The sequence below is a fragment of the Tubulanus polymorphus genome, chromosome 7 (assembly GCF_964204645.1).
Source record: "Tubulanus polymorphus chromosome 7, tnTubPoly1.2, whole genome shotgun sequence".
NCBI classification, from domain to species: Eukaryota; Metazoa; Nemertea; class Palaeonemertea; order Tubulaniformes; family Tubulanidae; genus Tubulanus; species Tubulanus polymorphus.
The window spans coordinates 15,801,633-15,824,940 of record NC_134031.1 but is presented as its reverse complement, the minus strand read 5'-3'; the positions used below and the strand labels follow the sequence as shown (position 1 = coordinate 15,824,940).

The 23,308-nt window shown below is 40.2% G+C and overlaps 6 protein-coding genes across 6 annotated transcripts; 4 read left to right on the top strand and 2 right to left on the bottom strand.

Annotated features, from left to right (window-relative positions):
• Window positions 1-587: 587 nt before the first annotated feature.
• LOC141909198 (transcription factor HES-1-B-like) lies at window positions 588-1,619 on the bottom strand. Its single transcript, XM_074799585.1, has 3 exons — window positions 1,485-1,619; window positions 1,255-1,350; window positions 588-1,142 (listed from the first exon to the last, which is right to left on the bottom strand). Exons 1-3 carry the CDS (start codon window positions 1,533-1,535, stop codon window positions 588-590), a joined length of 702 nt encoding a protein of 233 aa, XP_074655686.1. The 5' UTR covers window positions 1,536-1,619.
• Window positions 1,620-4,754: 3,135 nt separating this feature from the next.
• LOC141908717 (transcription factor HES-4-B-like) lies at window positions 4,755-7,624 on the top strand. Its single transcript, XM_074798879.1, has 4 exons — window positions 4,755-4,986; window positions 5,833-5,928; window positions 6,406-6,493; window positions 6,596-7,624. Exons 1-4 carry the CDS (start codon window positions 4,933-4,935, stop codon window positions 7,381-7,383), a joined length of 1,026 nt encoding a protein of 341 aa, XP_074654980.1. The 5' UTR covers window positions 4,755-4,932; the 3' UTR covers window positions 7,384-7,624.
• A 3,858-nt stretch (window positions 7,625-11,482) lies between these two features.
• On the top strand, window positions 11,483-12,713 carry LOC141909066 (uncharacterized). The gene is made up of 2 exons (XM_074799404.1): window positions 11,483-11,622; window positions 12,250-12,713. The coding sequence occupies exons 1-2, from the start codon at window positions 11,598-11,600 to the stop codon at window positions 12,546-12,548; spliced, it is 324 nt and encodes a 107-aa protein (XP_074655505.1). The 5' UTR covers window positions 11,483-11,597; the 3' UTR covers window positions 12,549-12,713.
• A 186-nt stretch (window positions 12,714-12,899) lies between these two features.
• On the bottom strand, window positions 12,900-16,018 carry LOC141908321 (cyclin-dependent kinase 9-like). The gene is made up of 4 exons (XM_074798322.1): window positions 15,824-16,018; window positions 15,264-15,345; window positions 15,087-15,177; window positions 12,900-14,652 (listed from the first exon to the last, which is right to left on the bottom strand). Exons 1-4 carry the CDS (start codon window positions 15,925-15,927, stop codon window positions 13,802-13,804), a joined length of 1,128 nt encoding a protein of 375 aa, XP_074654423.1. The 5' UTR covers window positions 15,928-16,018; the 3' UTR covers window positions 12,900-13,801.
• A 56-nt stretch (window positions 16,019-16,074) lies between these two features.
• On the top strand, window positions 16,075-18,161 carry LOC141908546 (diphthine methyl ester synthase-like). Its single transcript, XM_074798642.1, has 8 exons — window positions 16,075-16,247; window positions 16,602-16,662; window positions 16,759-16,822; window positions 16,901-17,009; window positions 17,099-17,219; window positions 17,300-17,339; window positions 17,419-17,522; window positions 17,947-18,161. Exons 1-8 carry the CDS (start codon window positions 16,113-16,115, stop codon window positions 18,159-18,161), a joined length of 849 nt encoding a protein of 282 aa, XP_074654743.1. The 5' UTR covers window positions 16,075-16,112.
• A 207-nt stretch (window positions 18,162-18,368) lies between these two features.
• LOC141908351 (uncharacterized) lies at window positions 18,369-23,239 on the top strand. The gene is made up of 6 exons (XM_074798367.1): window positions 18,369-19,101; window positions 19,744-20,474; window positions 21,241-21,384; window positions 21,744-21,851; window positions 22,267-22,338; window positions 22,421-23,239. The coding sequence occupies exons 1-6, from the start codon at window positions 18,441-18,443 to the stop codon at window positions 22,544-22,546; spliced, it is 1,842 nt and encodes a 613-aa protein (XP_074654468.1). The 5' UTR covers window positions 18,369-18,440; the 3' UTR covers window positions 22,547-23,239.
• The last annotated feature ends 69 nt before the right edge of the window (window positions 23,240-23,308 follow it).

The window sequence follows — 23,308 nt, the reverse complement described above, 5'->3', positions numbered from 1 at the left end:
GAAAAGTACAGTTTAAAGTCTTATAAAATGAAGACAATAATTTCATTTGACGACCAGTAAATCGGCGATTTCGACCGTCTAGTGCTGCCCCTGCTTTAAACAATAGCGGGAGAAATGCGAACTATCACAATACTCGCTTACCAGAGTCTTTGAACGACTATAGAGGACACACTATTTACCGATTTGCGGGCCGGATTCCGAGATAATTGTCAAATAACACAGAAACTACTTCACTGGCAATATTTCGATAAAAGAACTAGTTTCGAAAGGGTTGTTTGTATCAGGGTATCTTGTCAATGTTTTTCGATGATGAATATTCGGTCCGAAAAAATCCGTATATCGCACGAAATTCAGACAACCCGGATAGCTGCTCTCTAGAATCTCCGCACCCCAAAATCGCTGAAATTCCCCTCTTTTTCTCGATGAAAACGCCGCAAGCCTCTTTGAAACGACCGATAGACATTAAACTATTGAGTCTGGGTTAATTGTTATTTACAAATATAACCAATATTTATTAGCACCGTTTCGACAAGAATATATCTTTATATAATATTCGTATATTAGGCAGAGAATGAATATATGGAAATTTACCAAGGCCTCCAAATATCTTGATTTAATACGTTAGCAATCGGCTGAGGTCTCGGTTTTACTGTTGATAATAGTCCGTAACCACCGGAATATGAATTAAATAGAGAAGTGTTACAGTTCGTGTCAACGAATATCGGCGCTGACAATCTGCGACCACTTTCGTTTGAAATGTTTGAATTATGTCCTGAGTTCTGATAAACATTTCGATTTATTTGCTGTACTTCGAGTTGAGACGACGCGCTGATATCATAATTCCGACTTTCACTGAAAGATGGCGCCCGCGTCGCCGATGTGGCATGGCTGGCGGAAGCGCACGTTATTTTGTTGGATAAATGTTCTACGACACGAGGTCTGAGTCCTTGGTCTATTCCTTCGACCGAAGCCATGTAACGACTGACTTCACTGACGCATTCGCTATATCCAACTTGATACTTGTCCATCACGGTAGCGTCACGAACTGCTGAGGCTGCCAATAGCTGGCGCTGTCGTTGCTTCAAGTGGACGACCGCCAATTCCAGGATATCGGCCTTCTCTAATTTACTGTCACGCGGGATCTACAAAAAAATTAACGTTTATTAGACACTGATTACCGAGAGATTATCTACTGTTTTAATTATGTGAATTTGTTTTGAGTCATGCAGCAGTCAAAATGGCTTTGATAATTACCTGTTGACCGAAAGTTACTTCCAATAATGTTTTCAGTTCGTTCAGACTGGAATTAATTCTGGCGCGGCGTTTTTTCTCTATTGCGACTTTCATCAACTAAAATAGTCGAAAAACGAAAAATTAATTATTAAACAACACATTTAACGCAAACATATTGAACAAGGAAAAATAAATTCAGAAGTATATATAAACCATTCATCATTAAAACGGTTAATAATTTGATCATTTACCTTTCGTTCGGTTGGTCTGCTACCGTGGTCGAATTCATGAGTTTTCGTCATTTTCAACTAATATTTCTGTTTTCTGAGGAGCGATGTGTCTTGTGCGAGATCTGAGATCAGACTGATGAACTCCATCGACCATCGGGGCGTTTTATACGCATTCCCGGCACCAGGCGAGCACGTGTGAAAACACCGCCCGTCGATAGGCGAACAATAGGTCAATTACCTGAACGCGTGTCCGCCTGATCGGTTGCTATCGGACGAGTCGGTTTCCGGGCGCATTCCGATAGTGAGTAGCAACACGTATCTGGGCATCGCCAGGTGTAATTACGTTATCGGGTGAAGTGTGCAAAGGCACGCGAGTGCTCGCGCGCGCTCGCGGTATCTGGGCGGAATATTCTATTCGAGGCTCTCACTCGACATATTGACCGACTTTCAATTTCTCTCCAGAAAATCTCGATGGTCCGTCTTTCATACGACAGATATGTACACGCTATTGGCACGTGTTAGAAAAACGATTTCTTAACATTTTACCGAATAGAAATTCCATTTCGCATCCGAAACACGAAACGTAATAGTGAATTAGAAAATCATTAAAAGTTTGGGAAAGTAATTCCATCGAGTATTTAGCTCCGATGCACGTATTTCACATGGTATATCAGAAATTAACCATGTATCGAATTATTATGCAGATATGTAGATCCTCGATTGAGCTCTGATCTCCAGTGGTGTCGCTTGGCAGGACTACCGGGTGTATACCTCCTCGGCCTATACGCCGAGAAGGAATTTTCTGGCGTCGGATTCGAAACAAATAACCCCCATGCTGAGAATGAAATGTCGTCGAAGGAAAAACGATCGTAGGGGCTACGCCGGCCACGGCGCGGATTTGATTAAAAATGGCAGAGCACCAGAGAGAGCGTATAGGCACGCGGATATTTGCATAAACTCCGGGTAGTTACGGGCGGAGTGTCGGAAGTTATCTCACAGCTTCACATACTTTTGATTTAGAACAACCACTGATATATAAACATCTTCCAGATGTGAGCCTTAGTAACCAGAACAACAGCCGTTTTAATACGGCTCCGAGATATTCCGACTTTTCTCATTAGTCCGAGCCTCGTATAGTTACTGAATCTCATTACCCAGTACCCCTTCTAGAAAGTTATTTCAAGCTCTCTCCCATCACTTCGACATTTGACTTCATTTGTTTCTCGCGATTGTTCTGCTCGTTCAGGAGTATAAAAATTATTTCCCATTTATCAGCCCCCTGACAGTCGCCTGGTGTTTTTACGAATACACGGGCGAAAACATGGTTTTCAATCGTCTGGTAAGTTAGTTTCAAATTTTGTTTGCGCTTTAAAAAATGTTGAAATGTAAATCGGTGGTAAGAAAATATTACGAAAACAATTCATTCAATTAATGGAGATATAATAAAATAATAAATTCGTGAATTCGTAGAAAATACTTTGAAACGTACTTGTGGATAATAAGAAACAATTTAGAATTCTAATAACAAACTTGTTTCGATAATGAAGGATAAAAGAAATGAGTAAATGGAAGAATTGTTGCAAATTATTTCAGAGAAAATAGAATTCGGCGATTGCGTTGAACGAAATTATTATCTACGCTTCGATCTGATTTTCGTGAGAAAGTAAAGATTGTTTTTTCTCCGATCACGCTCTCGCCGAAATGTCGTAATCTCGGGTTACGAAAATTAACCCACTGGAATTTATATATACTTCTATTGAATGAAATTCGATTTATTTTACGCAGTTTGTCGCGTATTTCTATAACGGCAATAAAGCGCTCATCGAAAGCGTCTTATCTTATCTGAATTATTACCTTTCCGATAAATCGCTAAACAATCGACGTTTTATTACCTCGCTGACATTTCGATGAGTTTTCGTAGCTTTCGATAATTCAAGGTCACGATTTTGCGCCGAATTTTTTCTATGTATATTCGCGGGAAAAATCGATCTTATTTTCGAATATAATTTGACCGTTGAATCGCGCGCGATTTTTGGCGCGTATTTTTCTAGTCAGCAAAATTAGCGCGTACGCAATTTCATCGATAAACCGCGAACTTCTAAAATGAAATTGTTGATATTCTACTTATCAATTTAGAAATATTGTAATTTCTAATTATCTTTATTAGAATTTGGAGGTCGGTTAGGTTGGTTTAGTTGGAAGTCGCTTTTTCATTGTGTTCCATTGCACTCTGAAAAACGAAGTCCCGGGCGTTTTATAGTTTATGGGGCCCGACGGTTGTGTAGTCGAGACTTAAAAGCTAAATTGGTCTTAAATCTTAAGATAACTGGTCTTAGATTGTGAGATTGGCAATGAATAGAACCAAAACGAGCTTCGGGTTGGTCTTAAATCTAAACCCTGACTACTGAACCGGCCTACACGGTTTCATCTCCACAAGATAACAGCCGAAACTTTGCAATTTTAATAACTTTTCAACTTTTGAATTTCTAGTCTTTCTTTTAGAATTCCTATCGATTGTTTTTATTTATATGTAATCCTTTTACGAGAGGCAAGCATCAGAATAATTTCGGTTAAACGAATTTATCCCCCTCTTTCTGTTTTTATCACGAAGCGGTAATTTTCTCTAATTTAGTGATTAACACAAATCGTTTCCCGGCGCAATTAATTCGCGCCCGATTTTTCCGCGTCCCTCTTATGACATAACCCTGGAAATACTGTGCGTATTTATCCGTGCGTTAAAGAATTAAATAATTGGCCGGCGGTATAATTACTGATAAATCGCTTATCACCAACGAACTTCGAATTCTCACTTATATCGTTCGCAAAATGAGTGTTTTGTTCGGAAAGCGCGATCAAGGCTTGCGACACTGCACGACCGAACGTGACACTTTAGTGACTAATACGTGTGGCTATTTTTATCTAAATTTGACATATGTGTATTTAAGATATTGCCATTACGCGAGCGGTCGATTGTGTGTATTTTCGGCGGTATCAATTTTTATATCTCGTTGAATACCTCGATAAATACTATAGAAAAGTTCGCTTTGACTCGGCTTAGTGAGAAACACCGACGTCTTGAATTCCCACGTAACTGTGTACATAGGCACTGACAAAAGTGTGCTCTATGCCTGGGCGCGTTCTGTAAGTCGAAAAAGGCGTGGCTTTCCCACTGAACGCGGCGCGTGTCGATGTTCTTGATTGACACGTCGCAGTACTATAGAACATGCGATAACTTGTGGAATGTCGGAGTCCGAAGTACGAAAGCACGTGCGCCTCGTAATTGGACGAACACGCCGATGACGTCACCGGGGAGACGTCGGCGATCGATTCTAATGGTCGATGTTCACTTTTGATAATGAAATTTGAAGCATCGCGTCAGAAAGCGAACTCGCCGACCGATAATTATCTGGCGTAATTTCGACGACATCTTCGATTTCGGATTGTAGAAATTCAAACCAACACTGAAAACATGGCCGAACAATTCATCGAAAAAGCGAAAGCCTCTTCCACAGAAGGACGCAGGGTGAGACATGAATTAGAGATTAACGTGAATAGATAAAATTTTGAAGTTTTGAAAATTTAGGATCTGGACATTTTAATGTGCGTTAAAGAATTACAAAGTTTTATATAATACAACTTATTTCTCACTTAAAGGTAACAATGAAATTAACAATATAAATGCCGAATTAACATCAATAGATAACGTTTGAAATAGTCTTTGAAAACGCAATCAATTTCGCAATTGCAACGACTGTGTTCGATAACGTTTTGAAGTGATTAAAGTATGAGATTAAGAACAATTCTACTCAAATGAATAAATCGAAACATTTTGCGATCTTAAATATTTTCGATGCGTTTTATGTAAGAACAATAGAACACTAATCTTCGAGGCGTTCTAATTATCGAAAAGGGTCACGAGAAAAAGAGCGCGCAAAATAATGTAGCACCGTTTGTTAAAAAAACTCGGCGCGGGAAAACACCAAAAACATCTTTTTATGTATCGAACAATCTGCGCGCGCGCGCGCGGCCGTGGGAATTATTGTCACAATCGAATATCCCCGAATTTACGTAAAAACTGAACAAAACGGTTTTCTGGAATGCTTTGAAATTTCAGAACGCGCGGAAAGCTATTCAAAGTTATTGAATGTCGACTCGAGTAGCGAAATTGCCCGCATTTTCGACTCGTCGTTGACTTTATTTGTCCCCCGTAGAATAATCATTTTTCATCTCTTGAAAGTTTTTAAGCGCGCCGATCTCGTTTTCGGCGTGTCTAAACGACGCTTGAAATGTGTTTGATTTGCGCAGGTGCGTGACGTACGGTGCTTCGTTTGAAGTTTTTCTCACAGGCATTCTTTTATTACGTTTTCAGAGTTCGAAGCCGATTATGGAAAAAAGACGACGGGCCAGGATCAATTCGAGTTTGGCCGAGCTGAAAGCGTTACTGATCGACGTTCTGAAAAGCGAGGTATGTGCGTTTTCAATATGGCCGCCATACGACTATAGCGGAGTCAATCACCAAGTGTGCGCGCGCATTCGGAATACCGCAGGTGGGGGGATCCTTTCGAGAATGTAAGGGACACGTATTTCGAATAAGATTGAGTGGCTTTTTCTGATACTCATGTTCGGCCCTCGGTAGATATTCAATATTGCCGCGGAGGTTTTTAAATGTCGTTTTTACGAGGACGCACGGCTAGACAGTACAACGGAAATCATTCTAGTAAACAGTTCCCACGATATTCACTGACTCATTGCAGTATGGTGGTTTAATTATATATGATTCATACGAAGTTTAGTAGTATCCGGAATAAAAAAAGAAGACAAAAACAAAACAAAAGATATTTCCGCATTTCGTTTATAAATAAAATGCGTTTTCTTATATATTCTCTTGCAAGTGATTTTATGAGCGTTTATAATTTTGTCATTTTCGACGGCTTTCTTACAGGGCACTCATCATTCTAAAATGGAAAAGGCTGATATTTTAGAAATGACGGTGAAGCATCTTCGACAAATACAACGACAACAATTTGCGGGTACGATTTATTGCGCTGAATCGTCTTTTTTTTCGTTGCAGCATATTTTTATTCTTAACGTAAAAATGATTTTGAAATTCAATATTTTTCATTGATATACAGTTGCCGCAACGGTGGATCCCACAGTAATCAACAAATATCAAGTTGGTTTCAACGAATGCGCAACAGAAGTGGCTCGATATCTCAGCAGTATCGAATGTCTGGACGTCGAACTCCGAGCGCGAGTCCTCGGGCATCTTGCGAATTGCCTACAGATGCAGAACATGCACCGGGCCGAAAACTGCAGCCCACCGCACGTTAAAAATGGCATGTTTGCGCGAGCCGGAATATGCGCCGAAAACGTGAAAACATCAGCGATGAATTGGAAACAGATAATCAATAATCAGAAAAATGTATTCAACAACAACGTTTCGGAAATACCGCCGCCGAAATCTACAAATACTACGAACATAGTTATTGGCGGCCCTAACCACAGCACTACGGTGGTGGCATCCTCGTCCGCCCAGGCAATCGGAGGTATTCAACTACTTCCAAGCCGTTTGCCAACCGGTGAAGTTGCATTTATTATTCCGAGTGGCATAATATCGTCAGCCTCGTCCGAGCAACAAGCAGCCGCGGTAGTGCCTAGTTACGTCATACCTGTTTACACGTCACAGCCCACAGCCGTGACGTCACCATCTGCCACGACCGCCGAACCGCTCGTAAAACTGCCGCATCCGGAAAACGATAAAGCTGATACCGTATTGGACAGTTCGGACGCGAAACCGCCGCTGGAAATAAAACCGGCGTCTGCGCCTCTTGGTGGCTGTGTGGCGCTCGATATGACTATGAAAAGGCCGAACGAATCGGTGAAATTAGAGCCAACAGAAGATGTCTGGCGACCTTGGTAGATGCATCGGACGTTTCTTCTGCAATAAACGATCTGTGATTAAACACTGAACAATTTGCCTTCTTCCGAGTGTGAAAGCGAAACGTTCAACTCATACGCTGTGTGCAATTTAATCGTAATATTTCGTCTGAAAATTATTGATGATACTAAAGTAGTGATATAGAGTTTTTAGCAAAGACATTAGAATCTGAGTATTCGAGTATAGCGTTCAATTTTTTGTACATAAAAGTCACCGAAAACCATGATAGATATTCTTAGATTATATAAATACATGTTAAAGTAATTATATCACAACTGGATTTCTTTTTATTCGTGTCGGGTATAATTTCCGACTTTTCTTAAAACACCTGTGATCTCGGTAAGATATACCCGAATGTAGTAGGGGGCTGTGAACGAGTTCCGTTTGTCGTTCTCATTCGTTTTTTTTTTGTTTTGTTTTTCGAGCCGGGGACTTGAGAAGGTAATAATTCTATTGTACACACACACACACACAACACACACCAGCGCGCGGCGGCTGTCGGATTTTTGGAGACAAGCCAGAACTGTAACGGCAGCGAGTCGTCTGTCGTGGGAATTATTTTACTACACGACGACGATAAGGACTAGGCCGAGATAAGAGTCGCCGTGTTTCCTCCCCGAGATTAGCCAATTATACGCGTACTCTATAGTATCTTATCGACAATGTCAATTCAGCCTAGATATTCTTGCTGAATGAAAAGGAAATAAACTTATTGTTAATACACGTATATATCTTCATATTTGATAATAAAGCACCCGGCAACCCCCATCTATGAACTATTTTCGTCCCAGATTCGATATGCGATTGAAATTTAGCTTTTTCTTCGTAGTGACTGATTCCATTTTATTGTGTATAGATCTGTTAAACAGGAACCGACGCACCAGTGCTGGAATGCGCGCGCGTGGTGGCGGTTTTGTTCGGCGGTGTGTATTGTTCGTATCTGGCACAAGTTCAGACCGCAACCGAGGCGCGCGCCCGGCTGTGCGCCGAGCGCGGTCGGGCAGTCACCGGGAACATAGCGTAACTATGTGCTTAGTGTTTGCGTCGAGTGACAACACTTTCCTCGCTTTAATCCTAAACGCTTAGATTTTAACACGGTCTGTAATTTACACACAACACACACACACACATACATACATATATATATATATATATATATATATATATATATATATATATATATATATATATATATATATATATATATATATATATATATATATATATATGTATATATATATATATATATATATATATATATATATATATATATATATATATATATATATATATATATATATATATATATATATATATATATATATATATATATATATATATATATATATACCGATTGCAGCACTTGTTGACGATGTGTGACCGACTTTGAGCTATGGGCCACCGCCTTAGCAAGTAAAACATTTTCAATCGACGTCGCTTTCAAGAATAGGAATATTTCTGTAATAAATTAAAAACCCTCTAGATCTAAGATTAGACTCGTATTTCATTTATCAAGACTCATCGAAACGTCGTGTATTTTGATTTTAATTCTTGATATACAAATATATTCGATTTTATCTTTTTAATTCTGTATATTATATGTAGTGGGTTTTAAACTTATTTTTTGTTCTCCACGAACGAGTGCGGCTATCCTACCAAAAGATTTATGCAATCTATAGATCCATTGTGTAATCATCACTTAATTACACGTTTGAAATCAATTCGGTGGATTCGACTGAATGGCGACAGTATAGCGCGCTCTCTTTCAGCGCGCTAATCTTGATTTCGGCACATCAAAATTCGCAACACGTGCCAGGAGGCTATCGGTGAAAACATTGTACCTGACAACCGCGAGAATTTTCAAATCGGGAGATTGCTTTCAGAAAATATGCACGTATTATGATTATTATATGTACGTCTACAAGGGTGGAATCATGTCATATCGAAGCTAGTCTCGATTTGGATGAGTCACTTAGGGCGTCAATAAAAATCATAACTATTCCCAGCCTATCGTCGAAAGATTTTCTGTATAGTTGCGGCATTTTGGTAGCAGGAAATAAATGCGCGCATGTGAGACACACGGTCAGAGCAGCCGAGATAGCAGCCGACATCTCGGCTGCAGTTTTCGTTAGCGGTGAATAGAGTTTTAAAAAGCGGTAACCGTCTAAATGTCACGCGAGAAGAACGTTTTAATCTCATGGAATCCGGAGACGCTAATACGTGATGACCTGCATGCACGGACGCATTGTAGGCCTGTACTAGTGTCACGTCGCTAACAAGCAATATTGCACTTGACAAAACCGCAGACTATACTTTGAATTCAAAACGTTTGTGAAATTCTTCGAAAGATCAGATTCCGGGCTAGTCACCGAGAAAAAGTGACTTTGATTCCTCAGACGTGTAGAATATAAATAAGCGAGGAAGCTAAAACTATCATAGAGCTTTTACTTAGATCATTCATTTACCGGAATTGATATCTATAATGCGTTAAACGGTACAAGTTTATTATGTTCAATTGTTCAATGATCGTGTATTTAGTAGTACTGTGAAATTCTCACGACCGAATCACTGACAGGGTCTATTGATCTATGATTGTTTCGATCACCTCGTTGACACGCGAGACGCCCCCACAGATCACAAACTGACGGATTTCGCAACATCAAGAAACCATAAAATTCTTATCGCGAATATTGTCTTTATGTCAAGACGCGCACGACGCATATCAGTCTTAATAGTTCGCGGTGCATTTCTGAAAAAAAAAACAATGAAGAAAGGGAAAGGTCCGATCAAATCGATGCAGCGCCGATATTGTCATTTCTGAAATCTCTCCGAAAAAAAAGTTGACCTCGTCTCTGAAGCCACGACTAAATAAGGATGAATATATGATAGAATAGTGACTACCGTGTATATACGTACTTATTTGTTGTATGGGCAAACATTAAAGCAGTTAAAAAGCGACATTGAAGTCTTGTTTTATGAGGAGAACTTTACGGCGGTTTTATCAGCGTTTCGTCGCTTTTCTCACGACGGCTCGTGTTTTGATGCGTTCGATCGCGGGTCGTGACCCGTTCGAAGATCGTGGGAATCCATAATCGATGAAAGGCGCAGGCGGTCTGTCATTCAGAACTTGTTCACGTCCGTTATAGACGAGATTGCTGACATATGATATATTTATGGCGCGAGAGGAATTTCCAGCCGAACGAAATTACTGGTTTTTTTATTTATGTGTTTCGTGCGGCGCGTGTGACAAACACACTTCCTCGCCTGCGAATGGTTATGAAAGCGCCATCTATATTACCCGACAGGACCCGGTTCCACAGCTCAATGGTCGATTGAGTTATTTTCCAATTCAAAATCGTAGTCAACTTTTGAACTTAAGAACTGTGGAACGGAATCCTGATTTGTAACAACTAACAACTACACTACACAAAAGCGCAATCCTTTTGATTTTCCCACCACATATCGATATTGCAACACTGATTGGTATTCAGCGAATACCGCCGTGGATTTTTTACGACGTTGAATGGAATCTTGTTGATGAAGCTAGTTAGTCGAATAAAGGTCATGGGAAGCGATCGCTTTCATGATTTACCAAACAAACACTCGTGGCTGACGGTTTCGTGGTCGCCGAGAAGTCTATTGTTTCTAACGACGCCATTACTGTCTCTGTACACCTGACGACCCAGGTTCGAGTCTGTTACCCCTTTTTGAATATTTGCTAGGGCTGTGAAAATACGATATCCAGTTTTTATTAATCCACAATAGCCTCACTCTACGAGTTACTTCATTTGTCTTAGCATTATCACGCACATTCGTTAGCAGGACAAATGTGAGAGAAAAAGCGCGGAATCTTTTAATCAAAAACAATACGATTAGTGAGAATTTTTATCTAATTTATGCATTTGAGTTTCAGTACCTGTGCGCCATCTAGCGGAATGCGCAGGACTATGCAACGTGAAGCGCAGTTTCACGTTCGCCGTATAACGGGAATCGGTCTCGTGATGATGCCGGTGATGTTCTCGTAGCGATGATGTAAGTGTTTTCACGTAGCGAACGTTCCACGTTATGAGTCGATGCGGTATAAAACAGATGTGCTCGCAACACAGGAAAACACAATTGGACACAACGTTTCCAGAAGCGAGTCGAAAGGCGCGAGAAAACCTATCAGATTTACGTGAGTGATTATACTGAAAAATATGGCATCAACGACTGAAAAAACAGGTAAAATTGTCATTTCACTTTTGTGTTTAGCTCATTTAACAGCCGTTCTCTCGGTCTTTTAGCATTAGATGCGATGGGGTCCTCACAAGCTTTACACTCTAATGAAATCTCATTGAAAATCGTAATTTTCACCATTGAATAGTCGACGCATGACTGTAAGATAGATAGTAACAGTCGATAATGAATAATAAGATAAAAGCCACACGATGATGGTCTCTACTGTCCGAATGGTTTTGAATTTAAATCGTGTTTGAATCTAGGCCTAGTGGCTTTATATACCTTTAACAAGGTCACCAATTTATAGCGGTTTTAATCTTGAATCAATGGGTGTTTTTTTTAATATTTGTAAATACAGCGGAACCTCGTAAGCGAACTTCACGGGACCAGAAAATCTGTTCGTTATAACCAAAATACATAAAAAAACATTCTCTTTATGTATTTTTGTTATAATCGATAGTTCGTTATATCCAGTATGAAGTTGATTAAATTTTCTAACTACTTGTAATGAAATTCTATATTTTTTTGTATCTGAGTTCGTATTAATTAACGAGGTTCGACTGTAGGCGGTTTTCTTTATTATTCTATTGAAAAATAAATTTTTTCATAACGGTTGAATTTTTTTGCCAGAATGCATGTGCGGTGACGGACAGTGCGTGTGCTGCAAAGGCGCCAAATGTAACGCGTGTTCATGCGGTGAAGGAGTCGATTGTTCGTGCGCCGCCGGTAAATGTAACTGCGGTGAAAAAGCAGCCGGCAGCACCGGCGGCCAACAGTGCAAATGCAACGAAGGAGCCAAATGTACGTGCATCGGTGACCAGTGCAAATGTGACGGCGACCCGAAAAAGTGCCGCGGAGTGAAATGCTCGTGCGGTCGTGATGCCGGTGATTGTAAATGCTGTAACGTGGCTAAATGCGGTACTAAGTGATTTCGCATCATTACCACCCCTAGCCCATATCCCGCACGTTCTTTCACAGATAAATGTAAATAGCTTATTCAAAAACGAGTGATTTTGTGTTCAGCCTTACAGAGTTTATCCAATGATTGTGATGACATTTTATTTACCGTAGAGAGCGTAGTGCAGAAGCCTTTATTCCGTAACTACTTATATTTTCCATTTTTTCATTGTACATGTAGTAATTAAAGGTTAATGGAAATGCGTAAGATATTTCTGTAGACTTTTATTTCCTGTAATTCGTGTGGTCAGCCCAGCAGCCAGGTAGAAGTCCATCTAGTCAGTGAACCTGTCCGTGGTTTAGTTTCGCGATCGGATATTTTCACAAACCACAAAGGCTTTTGTTCGTTGGTATAAGCCGATCCGATTACAAAAGCTTACCACCAACGATAAGCCAACGATCTAGAGTTCATCAGGATCCGAGGATCATTTCGCCCAGCATTTATTGAACAACTAACAATGAGGCAAACAATTTATATATACATGTACATACAATTCCTTACATTTATTTAAAATCATATTTCAGGAATAATCTATAATAGAAACACAATATCTCAGCAAATACTTCCATCACTGTAAAACGCATCTTCCCCCCGGCAGGGATTCGAACCTGGCATTAAGATTGCCCGGTTCGTGCCATGGCTGAGTGAAGCGATGCCATCAGGTTCGAATCCCTGCCGAGGGAAGATGCGTAAAATGATTCTTATTTATGCTCCTGACCGCTAGAGGAAACTGCGTCCTTATGATTTTGAGTTACCGGTCACAGTTATTACGTTTTGATTCAATCCATACATATCAAATGAGACCAAATACATATCGTAAATAAACCATTTTAACAACTGATTTAAATCATTTCATTTTTTAGCTCCATTTCAAAAGGTTCCAAACCTTGAGTTCGGCACTTCTAAAAGTCAATCGAATCACACTAAAATAATCGCGCTAAATGCAGTTAGGAAAAATAATTCTAACATGATCGAACATCATAACGTACAATGAAAAGTGAAATCAGGATTAGACAGGTACCAGAATCTATTATCTGGAACCTTCCCTCGGCAGACATTCAATACACTCATCAGGTCTATTCTTTGCATGTTTTAACATACATATAGCGTTCAGGACTTCACTTATGTTTTCTACAGTATAACTCGTTTAAATCGACATGCTTACAAAAATTGATCACTTAGACTTCACACTAGAACGGTAAATGTCCAGACTGCAAATTGTCTCTAGAACACACGTTCGAAATGTTGGTCGGCGTTATGCACCGGTTGTTTGGCTTGTTGTTGCTGATGAGAATGCGCCGGTCCGCGTCTCCTCGGCGGCGCCAGGTATTCGTACATCGACGACGTGTGCTGCGACATCATGCGCGCGAGATCCGCCGGCATCGGATCCATCCAGAAGAAATCGTGATTCAACGCCTCGTCGGTGTTCAAGCGTTTATTCGGATCGAGGCAGAGAAGTTTGTCGAGCAAGTCCAACGCGTATTGGTCGCGTATGTACGGTTTCAAACGCTCTTTCACTTTACGCTTGTGGCCTTTCGGCAGTTCGAGTTTACCGAAAAATTCCAACTTCTCCACGCCGGGCCAGACGTCCGTGCCGATCGACCCGCATAGTTGACTGACCAAATGGAGCTGGTGTTGCTCGGTGGTTCCTTGCATGATTGGACTGCGCGTCCACATTTCAGCCATGATGCACCCGGCGCCCCACATGTCAATCGACGGCCCGTAGTTGCGCTCACCGAGCAGTAACTCGGGCGGCCGATACCACAGCGTCACCACACGGTTTGTGTAACGATTTGGCTGGCCTTTGTTCGCGAGGCTGAACGCGCGCGCCAGCCCGAAGTCGGCCAGTTTCAAAACGCCGTTTTTTGTCATGAGAATGTTCGCTGCTTTCATGTCGCGATGTAAGATCTTGTTACTGTGTATGAAGTATAGTCCGTTCATTAATTGTTGGATGACTTTTTTTATTTCGCCGAGCGAGAATTTCACGTTGACGTTGCTGAGTAATCCGGCTAAATCGTGCTCGCAAAATTCGAACACCAAATGAAACGTCGATTTGTATCGATTGTACGGAGTGGCTGAAAAAGAAATCATCATCATCATCATCATTACGGTCATCAGATTTGGGTGAGGAGCCATTGTTGACTTAAAGGATGGGCTAGATGCAAAATTGTATAGTTACCTAGCTAATTAAAATTGTATGGTTACCTAGCTTATTACAATATTTGGTTTTTACTAAACTAACATTCAGATAAAGTCAATTATCTAAATGCAAGATTTTTTTCAGAGAAAGAAACTGAATCATCTAAATCTAAAAAAAAACAGAAATTTAGTTTTTAAAATTCGAAGTTTGTTTAAGCAAATCGTCCTTCATGTTTATCAAAGTAAAAGTAAATTGTAATGAATTTTCGGATGGAGGCACCTAAGACCTATTGGTGTCTGGCTCATTTAATGTTTGATAGTAGAAGCTTTTGAAGTAGATTTGATTACTGCCTATTCTAAAGGTTCTCACCTTTTGTGCGACATATTTCAATAAGTTTCACGACGTTCTCGTGGTTGAGCAGTTGAAGAATTTTTATCTCCCTCAAAGCCGTTATTGGGAACTGAAAGAAAACAGAAACAACACTCATTAGTCCTAAAAATACACAATTAAATCACTTTGTTTAAAGCGCGTTTGGATCAAACCTACCCCTTCTTTTTCATTTTCCATCAAAACTTTCTTGAGAGCCGTCAATCTTTTAGTAGTTTTACATCTAGCTTTCCACACTTCACTGTATAAGTCAGGAAGAAATTTCAATATGAAGTCAAGAATAATGTTTCATTTATTCTGTCCATTTTTTATCCGCGGAAAAGGGGACGACTGAATGACGACAAACTTGAAATGATAGATTAATGATTGCGATAGGCCTATTTCAAACTCGTCATTTAATGTTACATGTTCTAACTGATCTAAAGAACATTTAACGCCCATCTTTTTTTCAGATGGGCTAGCTAGGTGCAAATCAAACTATGGCTACATGAGAAACATTCTTAACAACCCTCGGTCGGTCACCTAACACCAAACGAGCCGGACACCAATTTTAGGCCTACACATGCCTCTATTCATCCGTGATATTGATTATGATGATGATGATGATGATGATGATGATGATGATGATGATGATGATGAATGATCTGGGGATGATATTGACCATTATTGAGTAATTGATGAAGACAAGAAACTAGAAAGAGAAGTAGGTAGTGACCTACCCAAACGTTCCTTGGCCGATTTTCGCGATTTTTTCATACACAGTCACATCTCTGCAATAAGGGAAATCACAATCCTCTAATTTACTAGCTATATTGCTACTCATGATTGACAAATTCACTGAAAAGTTCAAATTATTTCGTCATTTTAATTCATCACTACGTCCATAAATCGCTCGGTGCACCGCCTACCGGCGATCGATTTTAACAGATGGCTCTGAGATATTTTCGGAGCTACCCCTCTCAAGGTCGTAGACCAAAAGAGAAATTTAATGCGAAAAATTTGAGCGAAATGTTTTATTTGATAGGTTTAGGATTAGGAGATGTCGATGATATCACGGTGAAGGGTTTAAACGTAGTGAAGGGAGCCAGTAGAGTGTATTTAGAAGCGTATACGTCAATTCTTACCGTCGGAAAAGAAGCTTTGGTAAAAAATCTTTCATTGACTTTTCCCCATCGGCATCATATGCATCATTCGGTTTCGGCTTCAGTTGAGTATGTTCAGAGCCTGTCTTCCATAAATCTGTTCCGAAACTCCTTCTTCCTGAGAACAGTTGTTGACTGAACAACTGCAGCCAGGAGATGATCCATGGGATATGTTCTGCTGCATCAGTCCTTTATGCACCACCTATTTGCACCGCCCTGCAATGTTATACACGCAATCGCGGTCCAGATGCAGTAACAAATGTAGATGTCGATGCGTCGACATATGCTTGCTTTGAAATCTCAACTTCTCACCACTTAACAGATTCACTAAAGATAGGAATCAATATCGTTGTAGGAGGAATTTTACGGCAGAGAAGTGATTCTGGCGGACAGAGATATGGTTGAACAAGATTCGGGTATTTAAATAAAGGCAGAAATTTCTTAATGAGTTTTGCTAGATCCTTGTGAACTTATCTCTTAATTCTTCTTGCTTCTTTCTTTGAATATTTCAGACACCTTGCTAGATAATGCCGATAAAGAAGATGTAGCTTTCTTGGTAGTCGGAGATCCTTTAGGGTATGTCTGATAAGAAATTGAAATAAGAGATGGCTTAACTAGTTAACTGAGTATGAAGTTGTTTGCTCATTTTTGTAGGGCTACTACTCATTCAGATCTAATAATCAGAGCTACAGAGAAAAATATCAAATACAAAGTCATTCATAATGCGTCTATAATGAATGCAGTTGGATGTTGCGGTTTGCAGGTAGGCCACATCTCAAGGTAGACTAATTGTACATAGTTGACCAAATAATATGATTTCTATTCTTTTCATTCCGCATTCATATTTTCAAGTTATACAATTTCGGAGAAACAGTGTCGATCGTATTTTGGGAAGAGAATTGGAAGCCGGAAAGTTTTTACGATAAGATCATGAAAAACAAATCGTCAGGCATGCACACGCTATGTCTATTGGGTAGGTATGAAAATAGGTGAATCATTGCAAATTCAAAATGTGCAGTTGAAGTTCATTTAACAAATAATTCTTTAATTCAGACATCAAAGTGAAAGAACAGACTGTAGAAAATATGATGAGGTTTGTATGAATAATAACGGGTGTAGGGACCAGTTCCGTTCTATATTTCTATGATAGTTTTCATTTTTTTTCCTTTCAGGGGTCGGAAGATCTACGAACCGCCGCGATATTTGACAGTAAATCGAGCGTCCGAACAACTGCTAGAAATCATACGAAATAGAAAACAATCCGGTGATGAGAAAGGTAAGTATGAGACGCGAACATTTGTTCTCTACTCGACAACATTGAAAAGCATAAAACTAATAGAAGTAAAATGTTAAGTAAAACCTACCAACACAAACACCTATCAGCAAGGAACGCTTTCTCCATGGAATTTCTTAAAAAAAGGCTAAAAATCAGGGGGAAGTCAGGGAAATTTGTTAAGAACGCTAATTAGATCGCGCTTAAAATCAAACAGTTTCTTAGGTATGATTCTTAGCAGATCAGGTCAGGGAAAACAACGTGCATGTCGGGGAATAAATAGTCAGGGCAAAAGCAAGTCAAATAAAACCTGCTCTACTGTACGAATTGGGATTAAAAGATAATGATGATTTAGATGATGCCATGAATTATCCAATGGCGAGTTTAAGCAACTTTGACTGTTATATAAGGAAATTTTTTTTTTCAGTGCTCGATGAAAATACGGCATGTATCGGTTTAGCGAGAGTTGGAACCGACGCTCAAAAATTATGTGCCGGGACTTTAGAACAGATGCAACATGTAGATATCGGCGGACCATTACATTCACTAGTCATAGCTGGAGATTTACATCCATTAGAAACTGATATGATGAAATTATTCGCCGTAAATTCGGAATTTCTAAGTTTAATAAAAGATAAATGATAGATCAAAATGATGTTTATTGTTGGAGTAGTTTTCGAATGCGGATCAATTGAACCTGGCTTTCGTCAAGCATAATTTTGTGTTTCCATAGTGTACGTTAATGTTAATCAGTAAAACGGATTCGAACCGATGGCAAAATTGGAGCGCTCCTATAAAGGGAGCGCTCCAGTTATTTCGAACTCCGAGATTCATTCGGCTCCACAATTTTGACATTTCTATGTTTTTTACAACAAATCTCGGTTTAATTTCTCCTTATTTTGACTCAATTAGGTCATCGAAATGGATTTAAATTCTTACAGACCTACCAGGAATATCGACGGACTTCCCGAACAATTCGTCAAATCGTTGAGGATGTTATTCGACATTTTGGACGAGAAAAATACGGGATTCATTAAGCTGACCGATATCCAGCTGTACTGGCACGGGAATGAGGAAGGTCTACCGGAGGGCGTGCTCGATTCTCTCAGACAAATCACCCCTAGAAGCGGCAAGCTGAGCTTCGATCGTTTCGTCACCGGGTTAAAAATCGCCCTTCTGAAAACGAATTATATACGAAACGAAAAAAGCCCAGTGAAAAAATCTCGACCGAAGAGTTATAGTTCGGATTCGGAAGGCGCGCCAAATAACCCGAAGAAGGCGGCTGCGGAAAGCGGGGAACAGCGGCAGCCGAGTAGTAATCAGTTACGTAGTTCTCCGCGTAAAAACCCGACAGCGACAGCGACTGTGCATCCGCAGCAAGGGCAACCGGGTCCTACCGAGCCTCAGAGAGCAACGTCTACGAATAATCATCAACCGGTTTATAGATCAGAGAAGAAGTTCGTTTTACAGGGATTTCCGAGATCTGATCAGCAGCAGCACCAGCAGCAGCTACCTCAGAGAGAACCAACTATCATTAAACGCCAAAGGACGCAAAGCGACCCAACAATCCTTGATTCATCAGGTAGGGCCTACTAATAGTCTGAATAATAGTTGTTGTTACGGGTTCCCCTACAACGAACAACGGCTAGGTACTAGACTGGAGCCTACTCTATACGACCTGTAGTTAGTTGCCTAATCGTTGGTGGTAAGCTTTTACAAACCGATGGGCTTAAATATCCAGGGTCCAGTTCCAGAGTTCTGATTTGACTTTGACTCAAATTGAGTTAACTCATCGAAAATGAACTTACTTTTACTCAGAGTAACTCCAACTCACGACTGGAACTGGGTCCAGGTTACTGACAGCTTACTGACTAAATCCATACAATAGATTGAAACTTTGTGAAAGTAAGATCGTTAGAGTTTTTGGTCCTTGTTCGCAATGCTTTACCTACTGATTTAAAGACGATAGAAAATCTTAATTGTATTTTCAGTGCTCTCAAGACTTATCTTTTTAAGCATAGCCTTTATGGCTTATCAAGTTATATTCAAAATGTTACATGGGCCTACCTGTATTTTAATGGATAAAATTTACTTTTATCGCCTTAAGGATTGTAAATGTACTTTCTAAAGTACCTAAGTGCCTTAGAGTAATATCCAACACTGTGTAGGGCAGAAAAATAGCAATGATATCAATAATTTCAGTTTGTTTTGAACTTACTTTCAGAAATACGCAATGCATCCGGAAATTTCGACATCAATTTCCCACTGCCCGGAGATCGATATCTTCAAAATAAACTGCCGTCAAAGTTCTTCCCGACGCCGGCACCGTTACGAGCGAGCCAGGACGATAACGCGATCCGACGCGGCGGGGCACACCGTTCGCCGACGAAAATATCCGGATCGGGGCCGGCTGCGGCGGATTCGACGAAGTTTCAACGTAACAGCGTCAGCGATATTCCGTACGGTACCGGTTCGAGCCGGTTTCAACAACCAAATTACAGCAACACGGCTCCGGGCCAAACCTTCGAGAATGTTCACGGTCGGACTAACAGCGTTTTGTCGACCGGTAGCGCTAGGAATTTCACTCAAACGCAGCAGCAGCAGCAGCAACAGGATCGTTCTGTATTCAGGGATCGGAGCCAATCCGAATTAACGACAGCTCAGGATTATAAACGCAGCAGTTATCACGAAAATATATCGCCGCCTCCTTCGAAACCGGACGCGACTAACATCCGACAATCGCGAAGTGACTCGCAACTGCGAGGCAGCGGACGAACTACGACCGAAAACAAACCGAATTATCGGCAACACTCGGCAGGGAATATACGAGCGGCGAATACAAGTCCCGTCCGACCCGAGAATAGTCAGAGTACGAGTCCCGTTCATAAAGTCGCGTATAAGAAGATGAGAGAGCCACGGCGGCATACGTTACAAAATGGCGTCGACTTTAATTTCGTAAGTAGAGTGAACGGTGAAACTCACTTACCCAGTAATCGTCATCGGATTAGTCGAAGTTATCATTTTGATAATGCAGGCGTGGATCCAGTGGGGGGTTTGGGGGGTCCGAACCCCCCTTTTCTGATCAAGTGCGCCCTTTTGAAAATCACGTGTGAAAAGTTCCACCCGACACCGATCAGATGACAATAGTCCACATCACTTCTTAAAGCAGTAATATGCAGTATTTGCGGCCTTCCACGAGTAATGAAGTGGCTATAATAATAATGATATATGACATATTTTCTTATATGACGCGGATCTATAAGATAATTGCTGCGCTTCGCAATATAGGCCTATAACACAGTACAGAGAAATTGTTAAAATAACCGAGTATATGAGATGAACCCCCCGTCCAGCCTGGATCTGCCCCTGTAATGATCATTCCAACAAATACGAATTAAGTGAGTTTGACTGTAGTTTAGCGATCTTCGTATTCAATCGACTGTAAAAACCTCACCTTACTCAGTGTTTTCAATAAGAGCCAGGTCCCAGGTCCCAGAACCGTCTGTCGTTTGTAAAGGACCCGCCTGTTTTTTCAAACCAGCTTTCCGGGACTGTGACATATTATTCCTGTTTTTCAAAGGGACCTGGCTTGTTAATTTCTTATTGAAAACACTGTTACTGAGACAAACTAAGACTGGTGAAATTAGTCTAGGTTACGGTAAGAATAAGGTGACACCGTAAGAATCTTACTATGAGATCGATTTTTGCGCAATGATTCTAGGTCAAGAAGATGAAACAGTTGGAACAGGAACGCGATATTCTCATTCAGGGATTACAGGTCGTCGAAGAAGCTCGCGATTGGTACAAACATCAGATCACGAACGTGCAAGAACGACAGCAAACTCTATCTAAAAACCAACAACTCGTTAGTATCAACTGGAAATATGTTCTTAAAACAATTTTGGTGCTGACTAATTAATACGCTCAAGTGCGAGAGATAATTTGAAAATTTGAAAATAACTCCAGCCTAGTGCATCAAATAAGAGGCATCAGCTATAAATAATGCCTCTATCGTTAGTTACTTATATCTAACTGTGTTTGACAGGTGCTGCCATCTTTCATTAGAGATAAAAACTTCTACAAATTGCATCTGCAGTGCGGTGTACTAGCAAAGTCAATCACAGATTTATACACCGCACTGCGGTGTAGACGCACTGAAAGGGTTTTAAAACGATGTCTTTGGTTGAGCGTCGCGGGTTCATTGTATACCATATATTATGACAGGAGTTGCCGTTCTCGATAGAAGCTCAACAAGAACGAATGACATTTCAAACGGCGCAGATTGAAGAAGTCAACCAGAAACTGATATGTTTGATTCGAAGTTCTGAAAAGGTACGTGCATAATCAACCAACGTACTTACCTTCTTCTTACTTGCCAGTCACAAACAGTAAAAGTTGTCATAGCATGTTGATGACTTATTGAATTAATAATAATGATAATTGTCATTTATATAGCGCAGGTATCCAAACTAGAGTCTGTTCAAATGCGCTCCAAGCTTGGTGTTATTACCCCAGCCTTAAACTCTATTCATGCTTGGAGTAATCATTTGGATTACTCCAAGATTCATGTATCAGTCATCTCTCCCTGGGGAGAATTGACTGCTTATCTAGTAAAGTGAACTAGAATACACAAATAGGTAATCAAAATAGTGAAGACTTTTAAGTAATGATGATGACTTAACTGAGGTCGACTGTTAATATATGTTTACGATGTGACCACTAATTCCAGACTTGTTTGATTTTCCAGGGTTTTGGTTTTCACGTCGATATACCGTCTGCATCTCTGACTAACGCTGAACTTATCAAACAGTTCAACCAGGCGAGTTTCTTCAATAGACGCTCAATTTGCGAACGGACATTTTAAACGATGTTTCTAAATTACGGCTATCGTTTCATTTCAGGATCTCTCTGAACAAGCGAGTCGCATTTTAAAACTGGAACAAGAGAAATCGAGTTTAATCAAAGAGCTCTTCGAAGCGAAAGCTAAAATCACGCCACCATCCGAGGACAACACGTTCTACGATTAATTCTACGACTCGTGCATCATTTCCTTTCATATTTCTTTTATGTTCTCTACTTGATTATGTAAAATGATCTGTCTCGGCTGATAATGGTGAAAATTTCCGATGTGATCTGCATGAAGTAAGGATTGGTTTTGGTTTATATCGATCTTGTATTTTTGATTACGATAAATCCGAGCCTAGATGTTATACTGGGTCCAGTTCCACAGTTGTGAGTCAAGATTTGAGTCCTGGGTTAACTCATTGCAAATGAACTAACTCAAACTCACAACTGCGGGTCCAGGGGCTGCTTGCATAGTCATGGTTTAGACTTAAGACCAGCCTAAGACCAACTTAGTTCTATAACCAATCTAACAACTTAAGACAGTCCTAAGATTCAAGACCACTTTTGGACTTAAGCCACGACTGTGCAACTAGCCTCTGGAGTTGGTTCCACAGTTGCGAGTTTAAGTTAACTCAGGGTTAAGATTAGTTGATTTTCAATGTTTTAACTCGACAGTCAAATTTCACGCGGAACTTCGGAACTGGATCCTGATCATCTGTAAATGTTCTAATTATTCCCACTATTCTGTGATCGATCTAGGATTTTTACTTGGCACTTTTTGTTAAACCATTTTTTCTATACACGCACTGTAAACATTCCTCAAATCATGTAATCATTTTGTTATTATTTTTAATATACGTTGTTTCTACGGTCCGTCTTTCCATATTCCATCCAATAAAATTTATATATTCACACTTAATATATTCACAGTTCATAAGTGTTTG

Bases quoted from the DNA above. Each gene is read 5' to 3' on its own strand.
- LOC141908717 (XM_074798879.1), top strand. From the start codon at position 4,933: ATGGCCGAACAATTCATCGAAAAAGCGAAAGCCTCTTCCACAGAAGGA. The intron at 4,987-5,832 runs GTGAGACATGAA...TTACGTTTTCAG, and splicing joins CTTCCACAGAAGGACGCAGG to AGTTCGAAGCCGATTATGGA. The intron at 5,929-6,405 runs GTATGTGCGTTT...GCTTTCTTACAG, and splicing joins TCGACGTTCTGAAAAGCGAG to GGCACTCATCATTCTAAAAT.
- LOC141909198 (XM_074799585.1), bottom strand. From the start codon at position 1,535: ATGACGAAAACTCATGAATTCGACCACGGTAGCAGACCAACCGAACGA. The intron at 1,351-1,484 runs GTAAATGATCAA...CGACTATTTTAG, and splicing joins GCAGACCAACCGAACGAAAG to TTGATGAAAGTCGCAATAGA. The intron at 1,143-1,254 runs GTAATTATCAAA...ATTTTTTTGTAG, and splicing joins AAGTAACTTTCGGTCAACAG to ATCCCGCGTGACAGTAAATT.
- LOC141908546 (XM_074798642.1), top strand. From the start codon at position 16,113: ATGTTTTATTTGATAGGTTTAGGATTAGGAGATGTCGATGATATCACG. The intron at 16,663-16,758 runs GTATTTAAATAA...TGAATATTTCAG, and splicing joins TATGGTTGAACAAGATTCGG to ACACCTTGCTAGATAATGCC. The intron at 17,523-17,946 runs GTAAGTATGAGA...TTTTTTTTTCAG, and splicing joins ACAATCCGGTGATGAGAAAG to TGCTCGATGAAAATACGGCA.
- LOC141909066 (XM_074799404.1), top strand. From the start codon at position 11,598: ATGGCATCAACGACTGAAAAAACAG. The intron at 11,623-12,249 runs GTAAAATTGTCA...TTTTTTTGCCAG, and splicing joins ATCAACGACTGAAAAAACAG to AATGCATGTGCGGTGACGGA.
- LOC141908321 (XM_074798322.1), bottom strand. From the start codon at position 15,927: ATGAGTAGCAATATAGCTAGTAAATTAGAGGATTGTGATTTCCCTTAT. The intron at 15,346-15,823 runs GTAGGTCACTAC...TGACTTATACAG, and splicing joins ATCGGCCAAGGAACGTTTGG to TGAAGTGTGGAAAGCTAGAT. The intron at 14,653-15,086 runs GTGAGAACCTTT...TTTCTTTTTCAG, and splicing joins TGAAATATGTCGCACAAAAG to CCACTCCGTACAATCGATAC.
- LOC141908351 (XM_074798367.1), top strand. From the start codon at position 18,441: ATGGATTTAAATTCTTACAGACCTACCAGGAATATCGACGGACTTCCC. The intron at 19,102-19,743 runs GTAGGGCCTACT...ACTTACTTTCAG, and splicing joins AACAATCCTTGATTCATCAG to AAATACGCAATGCATCCGGA. The intron at 21,385-21,743 runs GTTAGTATCAAC...ATATTATGACAG, and splicing joins TATCTAAAAACCAACAACTC to GAGTTGCCGTTCTCGATAGA.